Source organism: Misgurnus anguillicaudatus, chromosome 18, assembly GCF_027580225.2.
Source record: "Misgurnus anguillicaudatus chromosome 18, ASM2758022v2, whole genome shotgun sequence".
Classification (NCBI taxonomy): domain Eukaryota; kingdom Metazoa; phylum Chordata; class Actinopteri; order Cypriniformes; family Cobitidae; genus Misgurnus; species Misgurnus anguillicaudatus.
In genome coordinates, this window is record NC_073354.2 from 13,884,421 (window position 1) to 13,902,062 (window position 17,642).

A 17,642-nucleotide genomic window follows, 5' to 3' on the forward strand; every position below is an offset into this window, starting at 1 on the left:
AGAAGCTTGATGCTGTCGTGTGAGAACAAGCAAAAGCCGTCATTTTTCCTTTGCCCGAGTGCCTCTCACGTAAATTATTTGATTTTGATGGCTTACGTTTCTTCCCCGCCACAGAAAACCACCACAGGTTTAGCAATGCCATTCAAATTATTATTTTGTTTTTGTTTGTTTGTTGATCACAAAGTACAAAGTAGATGAGGAATTCCCTGTGAATTCAAGGCACCACCATTATTGTTTACAGTGCCTGGAATGGTGCGCTGTGATTGGTTAAGCGTATTTATTGCATTTTGCAGAAAAGGATGACTAGCGTTTATCGCGTTTTGGGGAAAAAGGGAGAAAAGATGACAAAATAACACGGCGGATATCAGATTTGCATAAATTGAAAAATTGACATTTTAATACTGACCAGATACAATACTAATTTTGGAAGTAGCATAATTTTTTATCGCGTTTTGGAACTAAACGCTTCATATTCTGTTACCTGTTGCATTATGTGATGGATTAAAATTACTAATAACTGCACTTAACATGACCACAAAGTTTTCTTTTCTCCATGTTTGCCTTGGTTGACTTCTTACATTATATTTTATAACACCTTTGTTTTGATGAGGGTTTGTTTGCAGTCATAAAATATTAAAAATTATTGGTAAAATATTAAAGTCATACTTTTCACTACAGTGCAAGTCAAGGGTCTCTTATAATGTAATATTTCTTTAAAACTGTCGACTCTAATACACATATGAAGAGTTTGGTTCCAAAACGCAATACATCCATTTTGACAAATTTCGGTTAAAACGTGTTTTCTATACCTAGAAAGTGACAAGATGAAAACCACTATTTTCTGTTACAAACTTTCACATAGCATCTTTAGGTTATAAAAACATAATAAATTCAAATCCATAACTTGATTTTCAAAGATTTATTATAAAACGAATTATTTTTTCCACAAAATGCAATAAATCCATGACAGTTTTTTATTTCAAAATGCTATAAATCTATTCAATCAATGTATAAATGTGCATTCATCTTTACCATGATATATTAATTTAGTTGACTAGTGGTATACAATGATTAAAAAATAAACATTAATGGCATTAACCAAAACACTTACTTTGTTATATTAAGAACACTGTCATTGATGCGGTTATACTTGACGTCGTCTCTTTACATTTTTCACAGCGATCAGCAGTAAAATGTTTTGGTCCTGCTCGATTTTCGTTGACTTTGAGTAAAATAATGTAAAGTTTTCATAAGATCCTCTGGGGTCAATGTGTTAGCACAAGAGAAGCTTGATGCTGTCGGGGGAACAAGCACCCGAGTGCCTCTCGCGGAAATTATTAGATGTTGATGGCTTACGTTTCTTTCCCATCACAGAAAACCATCACAGTTTTATTAATGCAATTAAAGTATAGTTTTGTTTTGTTTGTTGATCACGAAGTACAAAGTAGATGAGGAAAACTAGTACTCCGTGTACTCAGCGTGCCGCCATGGTTTGTTTACATTGCGTGAACGGTGGGCTGTAATTTCTGGAATGGATTTATTGCGTTCTGTAAAAAAGGAGGAGTGGCGTTTAATCGCATTTTGGGAAAAAAGGGAGAAAAGATGACAGAATAACACGGCGGATATTGGATTTTGCGTAAAATTAAGAATTTACTTTTAACTACTGACCTGATATAATACTGATTTTGGCAGTAACTCATTTTTTTCAAAAATGGCGTTTATCGCGTTTTGGAACCAAACTCTTCATATATTGTTTAAATTCTTTGTTTCCAAAAAATGCATTTCTCCTCCAATGTCCATTATTTTCCCATATAATTTTCTTAATCATTTTCTCTCGTTCCAGCTCGTGTCAAGAAAAGGTCTGAGTCGATCTCTTTTCTCTGCTACTAAAAAGTTGTTTGGTGGAGGGAAGGTGCCAGAAAAGAGTATTGCTGATTTAAAGAACACTGCTGGGTTACTGTAAGTGACTGACGTGCATATTCATATATTTATGTTACTATTTTTTAACCAGCAAGAGAAATATTTTTCTTTTCTATTCCTGTTTTATATGTCTCATCTAATGTTTGACCTCTGTAATGTCAGCTATCCCTCAGAGGCTCCTGAACTTCAGATCAGAAAGATGGCCGACCTCTGTTTCCTTGTTCAACACTATGAGCTGGCCTACAACTGCTACCATACTGCTAAGAAGGACTTTCTCTCTGACCAGGCCATGTTGTATGCTGCAGGAGCGCTGGAGATGCTCTGTTTGACATAAGCTGCACAGATAGGACCACTAGGACTGCCTTTCTGTGTGTTATCAATAATAATCCTGTTTGAACACACCTCCGACCGCCTGCCTGCTATTTATGTCTACAGGAGATGGCTGCGGTGTCTGCCTTTCTACAAAGCGGGGCACCCAGGCCGTATCCCGCACACTACATGGACACGGCCATACAGACCTACAGAGATGTGTGCAAGTAAGGACATGCATTTGGTTTGTAGTTTGTTACTGTATATTAGGTTATGTGAATTAAGTGCTTTTCTGAATGATCATATGGACTACCAATCTTCTCTCAAAGCTGAATGAGTGTATTGCTGATGTTGCTCTTGATGTTGCATAGATGGAGTGCTGTGTATGAACCCAGTGTTGGTGTATTGACATCATTGATTTCTGTGTGTTGCAAAAACATGCTGTTGGCTGAGAGGTGTTGTCTATTAAGTGCTGAGATACTGAAGAGTCAAGGCAAATACTCAGAGGCTGCAGCACTTCTCATCAAGATGACCAGTGAGGTGAGCACAAATCCCCGCTTACAATGAATTGTTTTTCAAAAGTCACAGTGTGCCATTACGCTACCACTTGCATAACCAAACAGAAATTTTTTCTCAAAATTGATTTTCTCAAAATTTCCTAATCTCCCATGGGTGAGGCGGTCTGCGACAGGGTTGCAGTAAATAAATTATGAAAATCATGTTCAGCTATTGTGGTAACGATGTCAAATCACTAGCCAGTTTGGCGGGTTATATTTTACAATTTATAGTCACCTTAATTGCTGCCGAAGTCTGTGCAGATTGAGCCAAACGCTTAACTCGTTGTATTTTCTCAATCGAGGTTACACGTCACGTTGCTGTGCGCATGGTCACAAAAGCTTAACATTTGTACACGTATTCAAGCACCGCAGTTTTAAATGAAGTGATTGTTAGCCTTTGAAACACAAACAACAGTGCTATATATTACGCGCTGTTTTTGTGTGAGAGGAGCGTGCAAGCTGCACATCCGCTTCATATTGAGCTTGTGAGTATTTTTGCCGCTGTATTAGCCTTAAATAAACACATGCATCAAAATACCCGGCTTTTGCAAGTATCCTCATAAACACGACAATTTAGATCTTAAGAGAAAGTAAACAGCTAAATGAGAAAACGCATGTGTAACAGTATATTGGACCTGGACTTTGATCTTAAGGGCGAAGTTACCTAATTTTGCTCCTGTCTGTCACTCATGTTAATCAAACAGCATTGACAGAAAATCTCCCACTGCTTTTAACTAAATCACTTTTCTATCTTTAATAAGATTTGTACGTCGAATTGTACACGAGTTTGATTCGAGTTGCTCGTTCAGGGTTCATATTCATACTGTATTCGAGCTATGACTGTGAACAGAACAAACTCTGAATGATTTGTTTATTTATACTGAATAATATGAAATACAAATTTTTACAAAAGGTTGTATTTGTCCACCTTAGTAAATGCATTATGAACAAAAAATTAACAATATATTGTATATATGGATTTATACAACAGTTCTTTCTGGTTCTCGAATCTGATTGGCTAAGAGCCATACGATATTGTGCTGACAACAGCACTGTAACCGCTTCACCTTTCGTATTATTCCGCCACCTAGTGAATGGAGGTCCTAAGCAGGCTCATCTCTGAATGGAAAAACACAGACGCGCTGTTTGAATCACGCTCCGTGTGTCTCATTAGTTGGCTCATAAATCAGTCTGAATCCCCAATCAGAAGTATTATTCTGTCAAAGATCAGCGCTCTTGGATGTTACGTTACAGTTAATGGGAGAAATGTCTTGTCACATCGTGTGGATTATTAACACTTGGAAAGAGGAATATAAACACTCGTTTTTTTCTGGAGCTATATCTTTTATCAGAACGCGAAAACACAGTGGAACTGCAGGTAAGCACCACAGCTTTTAAATGTGGACATTGATCATTTACTTTATCGTGACGTGACTATTAAAACATGTTATGAGATATCGCCACTGGTATATTTATAAGCAGCATGCAAAAACATATCTCTGACACTTATAAAAAACGAGTGCTCGTATCACGTTAAGAATAAATGAGAACGCAATAGTAACGTTATACAAATAGTTTTATTAACTTTTACCTCGCGCCAAAACAATAACAACACAAAAGACACTAAATATGAATTAAAAAACAAGTAATAGTTTGATCATGACACCAAATACTGCTGATTTGATATCATTTTGACGATCATAAACAAACAAGGCCAACATGAGAGCCAGGGTATCTCTTTCAGAAATGTAGCCCAGAGAGGGCGGTGGTCAGCGGGGCGAGTGAACACTGATGTCCGCTCATGCTTTGGTTCTCATTCGTACCGAATCTCACTAAGCAAACGTTCAAACAGGCGCTATCTTTACTAATCGACTGTAGATTTAAATATAATACATATACATTCTCGACTGAACTAATCTTAAAACTACACTTTGTGACCAAGAAACGGTAATATAAAGTAACGGCTTTTCTGTCCATTGAGTTGTTATGAGCTTCAAAGCAGCCGAAAGTTTTACCTGTCATTCTGGCCGCCCTCAAATCCGTGGGGGAAGAAGTAGTTCTCAAACAAAGAGGCTTTTAAAATAACTCCGTTGTTGTTTTCTAGTTTTCGTTTTTCAAACGTGTGCCGTCGAACTGTTGTATAAAAGCAATATCGCTCTCGGAGTCGTGTGATATAGCTCTATATCATCACGGCTGTGATTGCCTCCGGCACTCGGCCTGCGGCCTCGTGCCTCTGGCCTAATCACAGCCGTGATGATATAGAGCTATATCACACTCCTACTCGAGCGATATTGCTTAATTATTAATTCTTGTTTATGTAATTACAGTAATTGATGTTAAAGGCGGAGTGCACAATGTTTGAAAGCCAATGTTGATATTTGAAATCACCTAAACAAACACACCCCTACCCCAATAGAATCTGGACCTTCTTTTAAAAGACCCGCCCCACACATACGCAACCTGGCAAGGATGTCGGTTAGTAGACTCGCTCCTTACTGCTGATTGGCTATAAGTGTGTTTTGGTAGTCGGCCCGTCTCCTTTTCCAAATTGTTTTTCAAACATTGTGCACTCCGCCTTTAATTTGAGGTGCATTAACTAATGTTAACAGTTTCCAAATTTATTTAAAAATTAAAATATATTTATTTGATCGCTTGTGTCTTTGTCACCTTTTTCACCCTTGATGAGTTTGCACCTCTGTATTTATTATCATGTGACCCATATGGTTGGTGACCTATGATGTAATAACAAATAATTTACTCTAATGTAAATAATTGTGAGTACAGTGCAACCACATGAGAAATGTATTGGTACTATATCACATACACTTGAAAAGGGATGCCGGTTTTTTTTTTGTGTTTAAACTTTTTGAATTTGTCATCTCATCAGCTCCCATGGCCTCATATTTTTTATTCTTTAATTCTGCTTGGTGATCCTTTAACTTCAGCTTAAGGCAAATATAAATATGCCTATGTAAATCTTTCCCTTGACAGGACTCTGACCTGCGGAGTGCGCTCCTATTGGAGCAGGCCGCTCACTGCTTCATTAATATGCGTAGCCCCATGGTGAGGAAATTTGCCTTCCACATGATATTGGCTGGTCATCGTTTCAGCAAAGCTGGACAGGTACATGAAACACACAATAATACACTCCTGAAATGGAAAATTTGTCATTGTCTTGAAGTCATGATTTATTCATGTCTCAATACTAAAAGCCATATATTTATACAAAGTGACTTACAGTGCTAATTTATTATGTTGTATGTATGTATGCCAAATGCATTAATATAATGTAAATAGATGTTCTTCTCTAAAATGGATACGAGGAGAAAACATTTATTGATTTGTGCGATGGTAATATCTTATGATCTTTTGGCAATAAGCAACAAACACAGACAGGATCTAAGAGAAAGTTTGTTTTACGTGAGCTCACGCCATTATTGTTGACTTGGAAGCCAATGTTATTAGGTTAACAGCTGTGTTTGCTGTATTATTATTGTCCCCATTCACTTTTATGTGTTTAGGGCAGTCTTTCCCTCCCTAAATGCCATTGGTATTTGATTCAGTCAATATGGTGTCAGACACCACTACAAATAGAGCATCATTTAAGTGTATAGGGGTTTATTTCAGACCTAGCCATAGTTTACGCTATTTTGTCTGTCAGAAACAGACGCTTTGCAAAACCTGCATTACATGGTGACAAGTTTATAAAAAGTGATATAATAACTTCCATAATGTGTAATTATTTCTCTTTCTTTCTCTCTTTCTATAATAGAAGAGGCATGCATTAAGATGTTATTGCCAAGCGCTGCAGGTGTATAAAGGTAAAAGTTGGACACTAGCCGAGGATCACATCAACTTTACCATCGGTCGACAGTCTTTTACTCTCCGGCAGCCGGAGAACGCGGTGGCCGCATTCCGGCACATTCTCATCAATGACAGCAAACAGTCGGCTGTACAGCAGGCCGCTTTCCTCAGGGAATACCTTTACGTGTACAAGGTCAGCATCATGTACAGGTCAATGTGAAATCAAATGTGACCCTATTTAATGTCTTAATATGTGACCCTGGACGACAAAACCAGTCATAAGGGTCTATTGTTTTGAAATTGAGATTTATACATCATCTGAATAAATAAGCTTTCCATATGGTTAGGTTAGGGGCAATATTGGCGAATTTTAGTGAATTCTATTATTTTAAGTTTCTTTATTAGATTTTCTACATGAAATATCAAATCACCAATTATAACATTTTATTAAATTATTACACCATGTTATTATTACTAACTCTACCGCAAAAAATAAACTTCCCTCCCTCAACAACCTATAACTTTCAATGGAGGATTAATAATAAAACATGTTTCCACTTTAAAAGGATGAGACATCTTGCTAGTAAAGCAGCAAAGGCTAAAGCTATTACTAGGACTCATAAGAACATAAGATAAGTGTTAGATGAAATTAGACTACATTTATTTTCCTGTGTGTGTGTGTGTGTGTCGGTCAGAAATTTGCTAGACACATTTATTGTTAATATTGTCACATTCAGTTTACTGACCCAATTTTTCTGCCCTCCACAGTTTGACTTTAGCCCTGAATTTAAGTGTCTTTGTCGGTGCGAGACTGCTCTTTCATCATTTTTTGGTTCACCATCAGCAGTCTGACCTCAGGTGGTTCTGCTCCATAGAACTCCATCAATGGGGCTGAATACATAAGAAGTCTAAGTGACATTCTGTTTTAGTTTTTTAAAGAGACAGTTCACCCAAAAATGACATTTACCCACTTAAAGCTCACATAACACACGCTGTTTCTGCTATTCTCATGTTGATGTTTCATGAGCAAGCAACACATTATCCCACCATCTCTGGATAACTAATGATTCACTACATGCTTGTGTCTTTTAAATTATATGCACTTACACGGCGATTGCCAACAAAACACAGACATTTGATGCAGCTTTACTTACCACCTGTGACTTTTGACCTGGATGTTTTATCACTAGGACCGTCCCATTTCAACGAAATCCAGCGTTAAACACACTTGTACAACTCTTGTGGCGCTTTTCCGTTGCGTGGTGCCCCACGGTTTGGTTTGGTTTGGGTCGGGTCAGCTTACTTTTGGGAGCTTTTCCATTGGGTGCAGTACGTAGTACCCGATACTTTTTTCGTACCACCTCGGTTGGGGTTCCAAGTGACCCAAGCTGATACCAAACGTGACGCGAAAACACTGTAGATCACTGATTGGTCTGAGAGAATCGTCACGTCATCGCTATAATGTTAAAGATTAGCTTTACCTGTGCTAGGCTAGCTTGCGCTGTCTCGAGCAAACATGTTGTCATCTGTGCTCTGCTATAAGTTCCCAAACTCCCTTTTACTGATGAAAAACATCCACAGGTTGAGAATCAGGAACACCATAACTGTTTTTTCCAAACTTGCAGTTTGTGGCGGAACATTCGCGACGAGCGCGTCAGCATTATATATGCTTAAATGCAACTTCAATGAGGCTCAGCTAAGTGCTGTCGACTGACGCCGCGGTGTTTGAAATGAAACTGTCACGTCACGTGAGACAGCGGTAACGTTAGTGATAAACGCGATGTGCAAACATCTATTTGTGGTGGCCAATTTTAATATTGTGGCGGACTGAGAAATAAATAAATGTATGGGAATGTACAAGGACGCTCTCACTTGTGTGATGTCACAGCAGTATGCAGCGCAAATATAACGATACGCCTATAATCCCTCCCACTGCGAAGTGATACCAAACTTAATGGAAAAGCTAACCACGCCAAAGTGAGGTGAGCTGACCCGACCCAAACTAGACTAAACCGTGGGGTACTATGCAATGGAAAAGCGCCCTTGGTTGGTGTGGGTGAGCGCTACACTATGTGAAATGCCCATATAAGGACTTCCACTGTACTTCCAGCACTGCTTATGCAACAGATTCAGTAGTCAAGAAAAATGTTTCCGAAACTTATACAAACCCAGACAAAGTGCATTTGGCACAGAAATACTACATCATGAATCCAGCTCTTTTATTGTGTTAAAGGGATAGTTCGGCCAAAAATTATATTAAACCCATGATTTACTCACCCCGAAGCCGTCCGAGATGCATATGTCCATAATTTTCTTTAGTTATCATCATGGAGCCGTTTGGATTTATTTTGTGAAGGATGGATGCACATTTTTTGGACTTGAAGGTTGTGGACCCTGTAACTTCACATTTATTAACTGAAAGATCTAAAACATTTTCTAAAATAACTGAAAATGAAATATGTTTGTCTGAAAAATTATGGACATATGCATCTCGGAGAGTTTGGGGGTGAGTAAATCATGGGTTTAATATCATTTTTGGCCAAACTATCCCTTTAATAAGTCAGAATGCATGAAATACCCCCCCCCCACACAGACACACACTTCATGCAGTTACAAACCACTATGACTTCCATGAAACAGAACCACTTTTTAATGTAATGAACATAAATGGGAACTGGAGACTGCCTGGCCCAAAAATAACAAAAAGCACCTCAAAATATAAATTGTGTGACTCAGTCTGTGAAAACTCGGCTAAAGTCATTTTTGTGCCTTGCTGTTTTCTACATAAAATCATCATATTTACTGTAAAGAAGATTATTTGATGTATTCTTCTTATCTTTAATATTAACTGAGTAAGGCCATGTCAAAGATTGACATCAAACGTTGATGCTTCAAATCTCATAATCAAATTTTGAGACTTTAGCCTGGATTTCACAGATTGAGCTACATATAAGAAAATGTTAAATATAAACACAGTATGCAATAATGCACTGTTGTCCATGTCGCATCAAAGCTTTTGTCACTGAAATGTAAGCTTTTATTCGCTGAAAGCCAACTTTACTATTGCACTGAAATCCAATATGGTGACGTTAGACGTGTAATGTCAAGTTTGACGTGAGTCCCCATTTATCTTCATTACATGATGAACTAAAAATGGAAAACAAGAAAGTAACTGGTTACATTTACATTTATTTATTTAGCAGATGCTTTTATCCAAAGCAACTTACAAATTAGATAACTTTCAACATTTTGTCCTAATAGGTTAGGAAGTAAATGACAGAACTGTTAACAGGTGATCCTCCCAAGCCGTCTATCTGACGTCTTAAGAAAGGGACAAAAGTAAATTTTCAGATTTTGATAGGAGTTTGTGAGAACACATGAATGTTTTAAAAAAATATGACCCACACAGATAAATAGTTTATAATAATCACTGCAATTTTTAATTAAAAAATATAAATGTTCACTTTTAATAGTTTATTATGGGGCTTTAAAGCCTGTTAAAGACTGAGATTAATGTGACTAAATGACATGAAAGTATAAAATATTTGCAAAGTCTTGAATTACACGAATACATTGTTTATCACCGAAGCAATTAAAACAGTTAACCTAGCCTCTGTATGAAAAGGTTTTTTCTCCTTTTGTTTAAAGACTTTTGCCCTGTGCATTCAATTTTGGAATTTAAATTTAAATTTTCATCCTTGACCTTTCATACCTGTCTGAGACGGCAGAGAATGCACTTGATGCTTGTAAATAAATCCTCTCCACTCATTTCTGGCCATATACTTGCTGAACAAAGGCACTAGGGGATCACATGACTTGTGTTGTCCAATCAGAAGGCATCAGTAGATGATGGTACTCTATGTTTGACTAGAACTTACAGAAGAAAACATGAGTCATGTTTATATACAAACACATTGAAGTGGCTTTACTATGTCTAACTCTTTCCCCCTCAGAGTATGGGTCAGTTGTCGGGTGAGAGCTCCCTCCCTCAGCTGCCCCTGCCCTGCCTGCACAGCTCACAGACGAGGGTGTTCTTTGGTCACGAACGCAGACTTGCTGAGGGTAAGCTTTACTAATTTTAAGTTATCGGTCTCATCTGTCTCTATCTCTCACACACACACGGGTATTATGTGGGTATTTCCCCATATATAAAAATTGACCTACACATACACTGTAAAAGTAAAGTTGGATTAACTTAAAATTAAGTTTAATAAACTTAGTAAGATATAAGTAAAAATTGTTTTAGGTGTTAACAATTGAATACGTTTTTTTTTAAAGTAGATCCACTATTCACTTTTTACTGTGACATTTTCAAACTTTAAAGGAACAGGCCCACATTTTGGGAATTTAGCTTATTCACCGTATCCCCCAGAGTTAGATAAGTCCATACATACCTTTCTCATCTCCGTGCGTGCTGTAACTCTGTCTGACGCAGCCCCCGCCAGCCCAGCTCAGCACAAAGACCGGAAGCGAATGGCTCCTGCTAGCAAACTGCTCCCAACAAGTGACAAAACAACGCAAACAATTTCCTATTTATATGTTGTGATTTGTATACAGATGTGGCCTTTAAAAACGCGCGTTTTCTCCCGCGGCATTCGCCAATTCGTCTCGCAGAGTCCCGCAGCATTCTGCAAGTGCTTTCGGGGGGGCTACTTTTCCCTTTCCCTTAATGTGTTTCGCTTCAAAGAATATCCACCAGGTGGCGCATAAAAACATTGTCATTGCCGTTGTTTCCAGAAGTTAATAAGGGCATTGCTGAATATTTTACATTGAATTGCTGTTTTTGAAGTGATATGTCAACCCCTTCTTGCCAGCATAACAGCGCATACAAATATTAAGATGACTGTACGTGCAATGCGCATTTATAGTAAGTGCAACAGATAATTTAGTGTGAGCCTAATAAACGCGACTCGTGATATAGGGTTGCTATTTACAATGAATATCTTAATTATTTGTGTTGTCGAATTTTGACACCGTTTCATTGTTTGTTCATAATATTTATAATTGTCAGTTTTTCAAAAAAGTATCAATATTTTAAAGAGATTAATGTGGTATAAAAAAGACATGTTTTAAAGTTTAAAACGTTGTAAAAAATATAGTAGTATTCTTATATTTTAAGAATAACAATATGATACATTTATACTCCGCTAAAATGCTTTACATATGGAAAGAGGAATTCTTCTCATAACAGATATTTTTATGTTATTATTAAGACGTAGGCTACATCTAATAAAATAGCGAACAGAGAAACTGTGCCTTTTGCGGACGAAAAACACCTCAGAAATATTGAGTTTATGAATATTTACACTTACAATATGTACTTTGTGAAATGTGTGTGTAATAATTTTATAACATGTGGCTGTAGAGACAAACACGCTGCGTCGCCTTTCAGATATCTTACACGTTCGCATTCAACACTTTTCAAAACGTATTTATATTAAATCTAATGAATAATTATAAATTATGACATGAGAAAATTAGAAGTGTGCAAAAGAGCACACTTCAGATATTGTTAATTAAAGCGGTTTTATACACCTTTCTGCCTTGTTTAAATTAACAAGAATTTTATTTGCCACTGTCAACACGTTTTGTGATTGATTTAATGATTTATTACAGAAACTTCTATGAAGCAAAGCTATTGTACTAAGCATCTATATATATATATGTTATAAATGTTGTAAAAAAATATATTAGTATTCTTATATATTAAGAATAACAATATGATACATTTACATTGCGCTAAAATGCGTTACATATGGAAAGAGGAATTATTCTCAACCACCACCAATAAAGTTTAAACATTATTTTTTAGAAAAACGCCTCGGAAGTGTTGAGTTTATGAATATTTACACTTACAATATATACTTTGTGAAATGTGTGTTTAAAATAATAAATTTCATAACATGTGTATAAAGACAAACACGCCGCGTTGCATGATTTTATAAATACCGAGGTCCATATAAGTATTTTCTAGGGCATGCACCCCAGGAAAAAACTTCTTATTTCCCTGCTCTACATATATGAATTTTAATAAATCAGAAAACCAAAGAATCAAATACCTATAGATTTCAAACCATATTAGTATGCAGAAAACTTTTGTTGGTCATTAGGAATACATTGTAATAATTATTTTACCATCCTGGGCACACTGCTGCACACTTTCTCTTCTTTTGTTATTTAATTAACTTTAATGACTTTAACAGGTAGGCCTTAGGACTAAATGCAATAAAATGTTCAAGCCAAAATATGAACATTTAAACTCCGTGCACGCGCACTACGGGTGGATGAAGCGTTGTACCGCGCACGTGATGCATCGTTTTCAAGTTCAAGCTTAGCAGCACAACACAGTGAATCTAATCATTATACAGTAAAAAAACATCTCTTCAACAATTAAAGGGTGGCGTTGAATTTTGTTCATAAACACGCTGAATAACGGAAAGTGAATTACTGAAGGGAGTAAGAGCAGCGCATTAAATCTGGACACCCATATGTGCTCAACTGCAGTAATGTTTCTTGTCCTGTCACCTTGACAGTCACTGCGGTTTCACATTTCTCGTCATTAAACTGCTGTATATAATAGTCAGCGTTTGATTACTTAGGCTACATCTTTCTTGCACAACCACTAACTGCGCATCTGACCTGTGTTGCACCTCTGTCTGACTGGTTTGATTTTATTGGTCATCTCGGTTTCATTTTGACTTCATCTTAAAACTTAATAGACCATTTAACTGTTTGTACACAATGATGACATGGCACCGTATGCGTGCGCATTTGGGCAACGGAGCTATGGCAAGAATCAGCAGCAACTGACCCATTTCACAAAAAATTCACACGGCCGCGCCGCTCCATTAGCATGCTACACTTGCTACTTTAGCGGGTTGAAATGCATATACATATTAGGCTATATATTTGGTGTGTTTGACTTTCTGCCGAACTGCGCGATCCAATCGGCATATGAAATTACTATAGCGGCGCGAAAGTGACTGGGGAGCAGACTGGTGTAGCGCTACAAAAACCCACAGCCGAGTGACAGCAAAGTACCGCGAGAGCGATTCCAGTTATCACGTGGAGAAATCCGCTTTGAATCGCTCTCGCGGTACTTTGACATCACCAAGAGGTCTGCTTAGAGCAAACTTGTGACTTGCATAACAATGTCTTTGTCCCACCTCTGCTAAGACGTCACATGCCGATCGGTCTGCGCGGTGCAGGAAGAAGCCACACGAGCGCTGAGCGTTGAGTCAAATTATAAGACGAGCGTAAGAAAATGATCGAGGTCTGGTCAGGGAATTAACCCAACACAAAGTGAAAATGATAGCAATGACTCTAAGATCTATGGACATGCACATCAGTGTTTTATTTGTGTGGAGAAAAGGACAATTTGAAATAGTGTCCAACACAATACTCTACCATTATACTCAAATAAGTAGGGCCTACATGCACTGCTCCCACACGTGATGTGTTTTGGTGTTGCTTGTAATCTGGAACTTGGTGTATTTCAAATGTGTTTGTTAAGTGTCTCCACATGAAAACGGAATGCCCTCCCCCCCGCACAGTCCTGCAATGAGAACCAGAAAAACCGGTTTCTAACCATTTTATTTACATGTGAATAGTGAGAGAGCACCCCCTCAGGAGCTGTAGGACGGTTTTTTATAAGCGTAAACCAGGACTAAGCCTTAGTTTAAATAGAATATAAAATTAGTTTTAACAAACATGCCTTACTAAAAACATTATTTGTCTGCATTTTGAGGCAAAACAAAGGGCATGGCCGTCCGGACCTCGGTAATTTTCTGAAGCTTGTCTTATTTGACTCAATGCTCAGCGCTCGTTTGACGATCTTGCGGCGCCACGCAGACCGATCGGACGGCATGTGACATCTTAGCACCGCGAGACAGTAGGCCTACAGCATGCTTTTGAATAGATCTCACGGTGGTGTGATGTCACAGACCAACGGGTTTGCGCTGCGCCCCATTAGGTAAAATAAGGTGAAAGTTATTCCTAGATGGCCAGTGGAATCATACCAGGCAGACAGCAAAGGAGGACGGATACCTCAGTTAGTGGAAGTACCAGAAAGATAGGTTAAATTGGGCCGGAGCACAGCTCCGCCTCCTCGGGTCCACAACACACCTTGCCGGAGCTCCGGTCCGTCTCCTTCAGCAACAGGGTTTGGTAAAATATAAAGTGTATAAAGTGTGCAGTATACAAAAAAATGCCAACAAATTATTTCTAAAAGTAGCAATATTTTAAAGAGATAAATGTGGTATAAAGAAAGACATGAGAAAAGTAGAGGTATGCAAAAGAGCACAGTTCAGATATTGTTAATTCAAGCGGTTTTATACACCTTTCAGCTTTGTTTGAATTGACAAGCATTTTATTAGGCACTGTCAAAACATTTTATGATTGATTTACTGATTTATTACAGAAACTTGTTGTCAGAAGCAAAGCTATTGTACTAAGCATCTTTATATGTATGTTTTAAATTTAAAAGTGTTGTAAAAATATATGAGTATTCTCTTATATTAAGAATAACAATATGATACATTTATATTGCGCTAAAATTATTTTGCCATATAAATTATTCTCAACCACCACCAATAAAGTTTTAACATTATTCTTTAGGAAAAAAACGGCGTTTAAACCCGTGGAGCGAACAAGAAAACATATGTTTATATGCTCATTCGGCATATCATATGATATTTTTTATTTAGTTTTACAGTTTTAAAAGTGGCAAAAAAAGTTCTTAAAATCTTTATATTAAAAATCTAATATTAAAAATAATATTACACATTTTTTTATCAAAAAGACAAATAACTTGATTCTCATTAATAATAGGCATGGAAAACAAACTTCTAATTTTCAAACCCTCATACAGCTTGTGCCTATCTGCGTTGAACTTGAGAGCGCTGTAAGCGTTTATTGTGTCTTTCAGCACATTACATATATGACCCATTCTGTCTAAATGAGTGGGATGTTTTCAAATACCCTATTAATTAAACATCTAATACGTTTTCTGAGAGTGAAATGATTAATACTAAGATGCATGTCATGTCTGACATCTTGGTTTCGGTTTAAAAACATGCAGGAATTTGAAAATAAAATCCGGAACTTGCTTGATGTTTAAAAAGTTATTAAGAGAGATAAAGTTCGGGACTGATTTATGTTAAAAAGTTATTAAGATCAACAAGACTCGTACTGACTGACAGATCCGAAACCAACGCACAGACACGCAAGTACCTGCAGACAGAATAGTAAAAAAATCTGTTTTGGCAAGAATTTACGAAAGCATATTAAGCATTACAAAAAACTTGTTAAGCTCATTATTAAATATGTCCATAGCCTACAGCGTTTGCGCGAACAGAACGAATTGTTTAAAAAAAACTCTCTCATTAATCTTCATCTAAATTAATAAATAATCAGATATTCGTTTATAATTTTAAATAACAGTATTCTCTATTATTTAAAGTCAGTTTTAGTTCAAAACAAGCAAAATTATTTTAAACAAGGTAATTAGAAAGTTGTAATTCAAATGTTTCAGCTGTTATTTACTAACTTTTTTATGTTAATTGCAATTCATGTCATAATAATCTGCAGTATACATTTTGCTTTTAAAATGTTACATTTTCATATTTTTATCTATTTACTTGTTTATTTTATATTCACCTAGATTGACAATGAAGCTGGCTTTAACTTGAAGTAATTTAAAGATCATCTGTGACCGAAGTCACGGAGACACGGAGTTATTAACGAATATTTTATTATCAGAGTGCAGCATTTTATCAAGGTTTTCTGGTCTTGTGTAATTAAATAAAACAAAAAAACTAAAATGGTAATTTTTTACAGTTGGATTAAAAGAAGCTTGATATTAGGAGCGTTTTAAAACTAATTCCAAAACATCTCGAGTTTCTAAATAAGGGACGCGCAGAAAATGTCATTCATTCATGTAATTTTATAGATTACACTCATTCACTTAACACACATATTGTGCGTGCTTTAAGTGCTTTATAATTTAGCTGTAAACACTTGATTATGTCTGGCCGAATATTTTTTCTGCTATTCGGATGAATTCGTTATTCGTTTTAAAGCCATTATCCGTGCCCTTGCGAATAACGTATTCGGCTTCGGGCACATCCCTAATATATAGATTTATTTATTTATGTTTGACGAATGCTTATCAGTACATACTTTTTGGTTTCTTCAACTTTAAAGATGAATATTCTCCTTTAGAGATGGGCAATTTTTTGCAATCACGAAAAAACAAAGAACGGCACACTGCTACTATAGCTCTCAATATTTATTATTTAAAAGACAACGTTTCGACCAAAACGTTGTCTTTTGGGTAGTGGATGTTGAGAGCTATAGTGGCGGTGTGCCGTTCTTTGTTTTTTCGTGATTTAGTGTTTTTGTGATCGAGCACCTGTCTCATAATATTTTTGGATGTGCACACTTCTTATTCAATTTTTTGCAATATCACATTATATTCAAAATTTTGAGCTCATAAAAAAGATTTTTCGCTTATTTAAATGACATGTTCATGTTTTTATGCACGTTTAGATTTGGTGCAATTTCCCAAAGGCTTATAATTAGGAAATACACACAACACGCTTAACTTATATTTTCTTATATTTCTACTTATATTCCTACTGTTCAGTAATGCAGAAAAGCGCAACACAACCATGTTAAAGCTATTAAACGTTCAGATGCAAAAATGAACTAAATGTAAAATTAGATAAATTAGTTAATGATATTGCGTAAATGCGCTCGGTCTCTTCAAAGGTCTTCGCGAGTTATTTTGTTATAAGACTCAGTTATCATACATCACGTCTCTTCTACTGTAAGTACACGGAAAAAAATAAGACAAATGATGCGCGTTTGAGTCGAAATTTTATGAAGAATATGTCACTGTTTATGTAACTGGCAAAGAAAACTTCGCCAACGAAAGGTTTGCCAAAAAAGCCTGCATTTGTATGGCATAAAGAGTATCTCCTAAACACAGAAAATCCGTGTCATGTTACTTCAATATCATAGAGTATACGCTCAGCATGAAGTTAAGCACAC

At 36.7% G+C, this 17,642-nt stretch overlaps 1 protein-coding gene across 1 annotated transcript in view; it reads left to right on the forward strand.

The window, feature by feature from the left end:
* The window catches only part of trappc8 (trafficking protein particle complex subunit 8), a 66,364-nt gene that overhangs the window by 20,418 nt on the left and 28,304 nt on the right, over window positions 1–17,642 (forward strand). Inside the window, exons 8-14 of the mRNA XM_073855901.1 lie at window positions 1,844–1,959; window positions 2,083–2,232; window positions 2,355–2,451; window positions 2,659–2,769; window positions 5,778–5,909; window positions 6,559–6,783; window positions 10,544–10,652. Coding sequence (XP_073712002.1) covers window positions 1,844–1,959; window positions 2,083–2,232; window positions 2,355–2,451; window positions 2,659–2,769; window positions 5,778–5,909; window positions 6,559–6,783; window positions 10,544–10,652 — 940 coding nt within the window. The remainder of the gene's footprint in view (window positions 1–1,843; window positions 1,960–2,082; window positions 2,233–2,354; window positions 2,452–2,658; window positions 2,770–5,777; window positions 5,910–6,558; window positions 6,784–10,543; window positions 10,653–17,642) is intronic.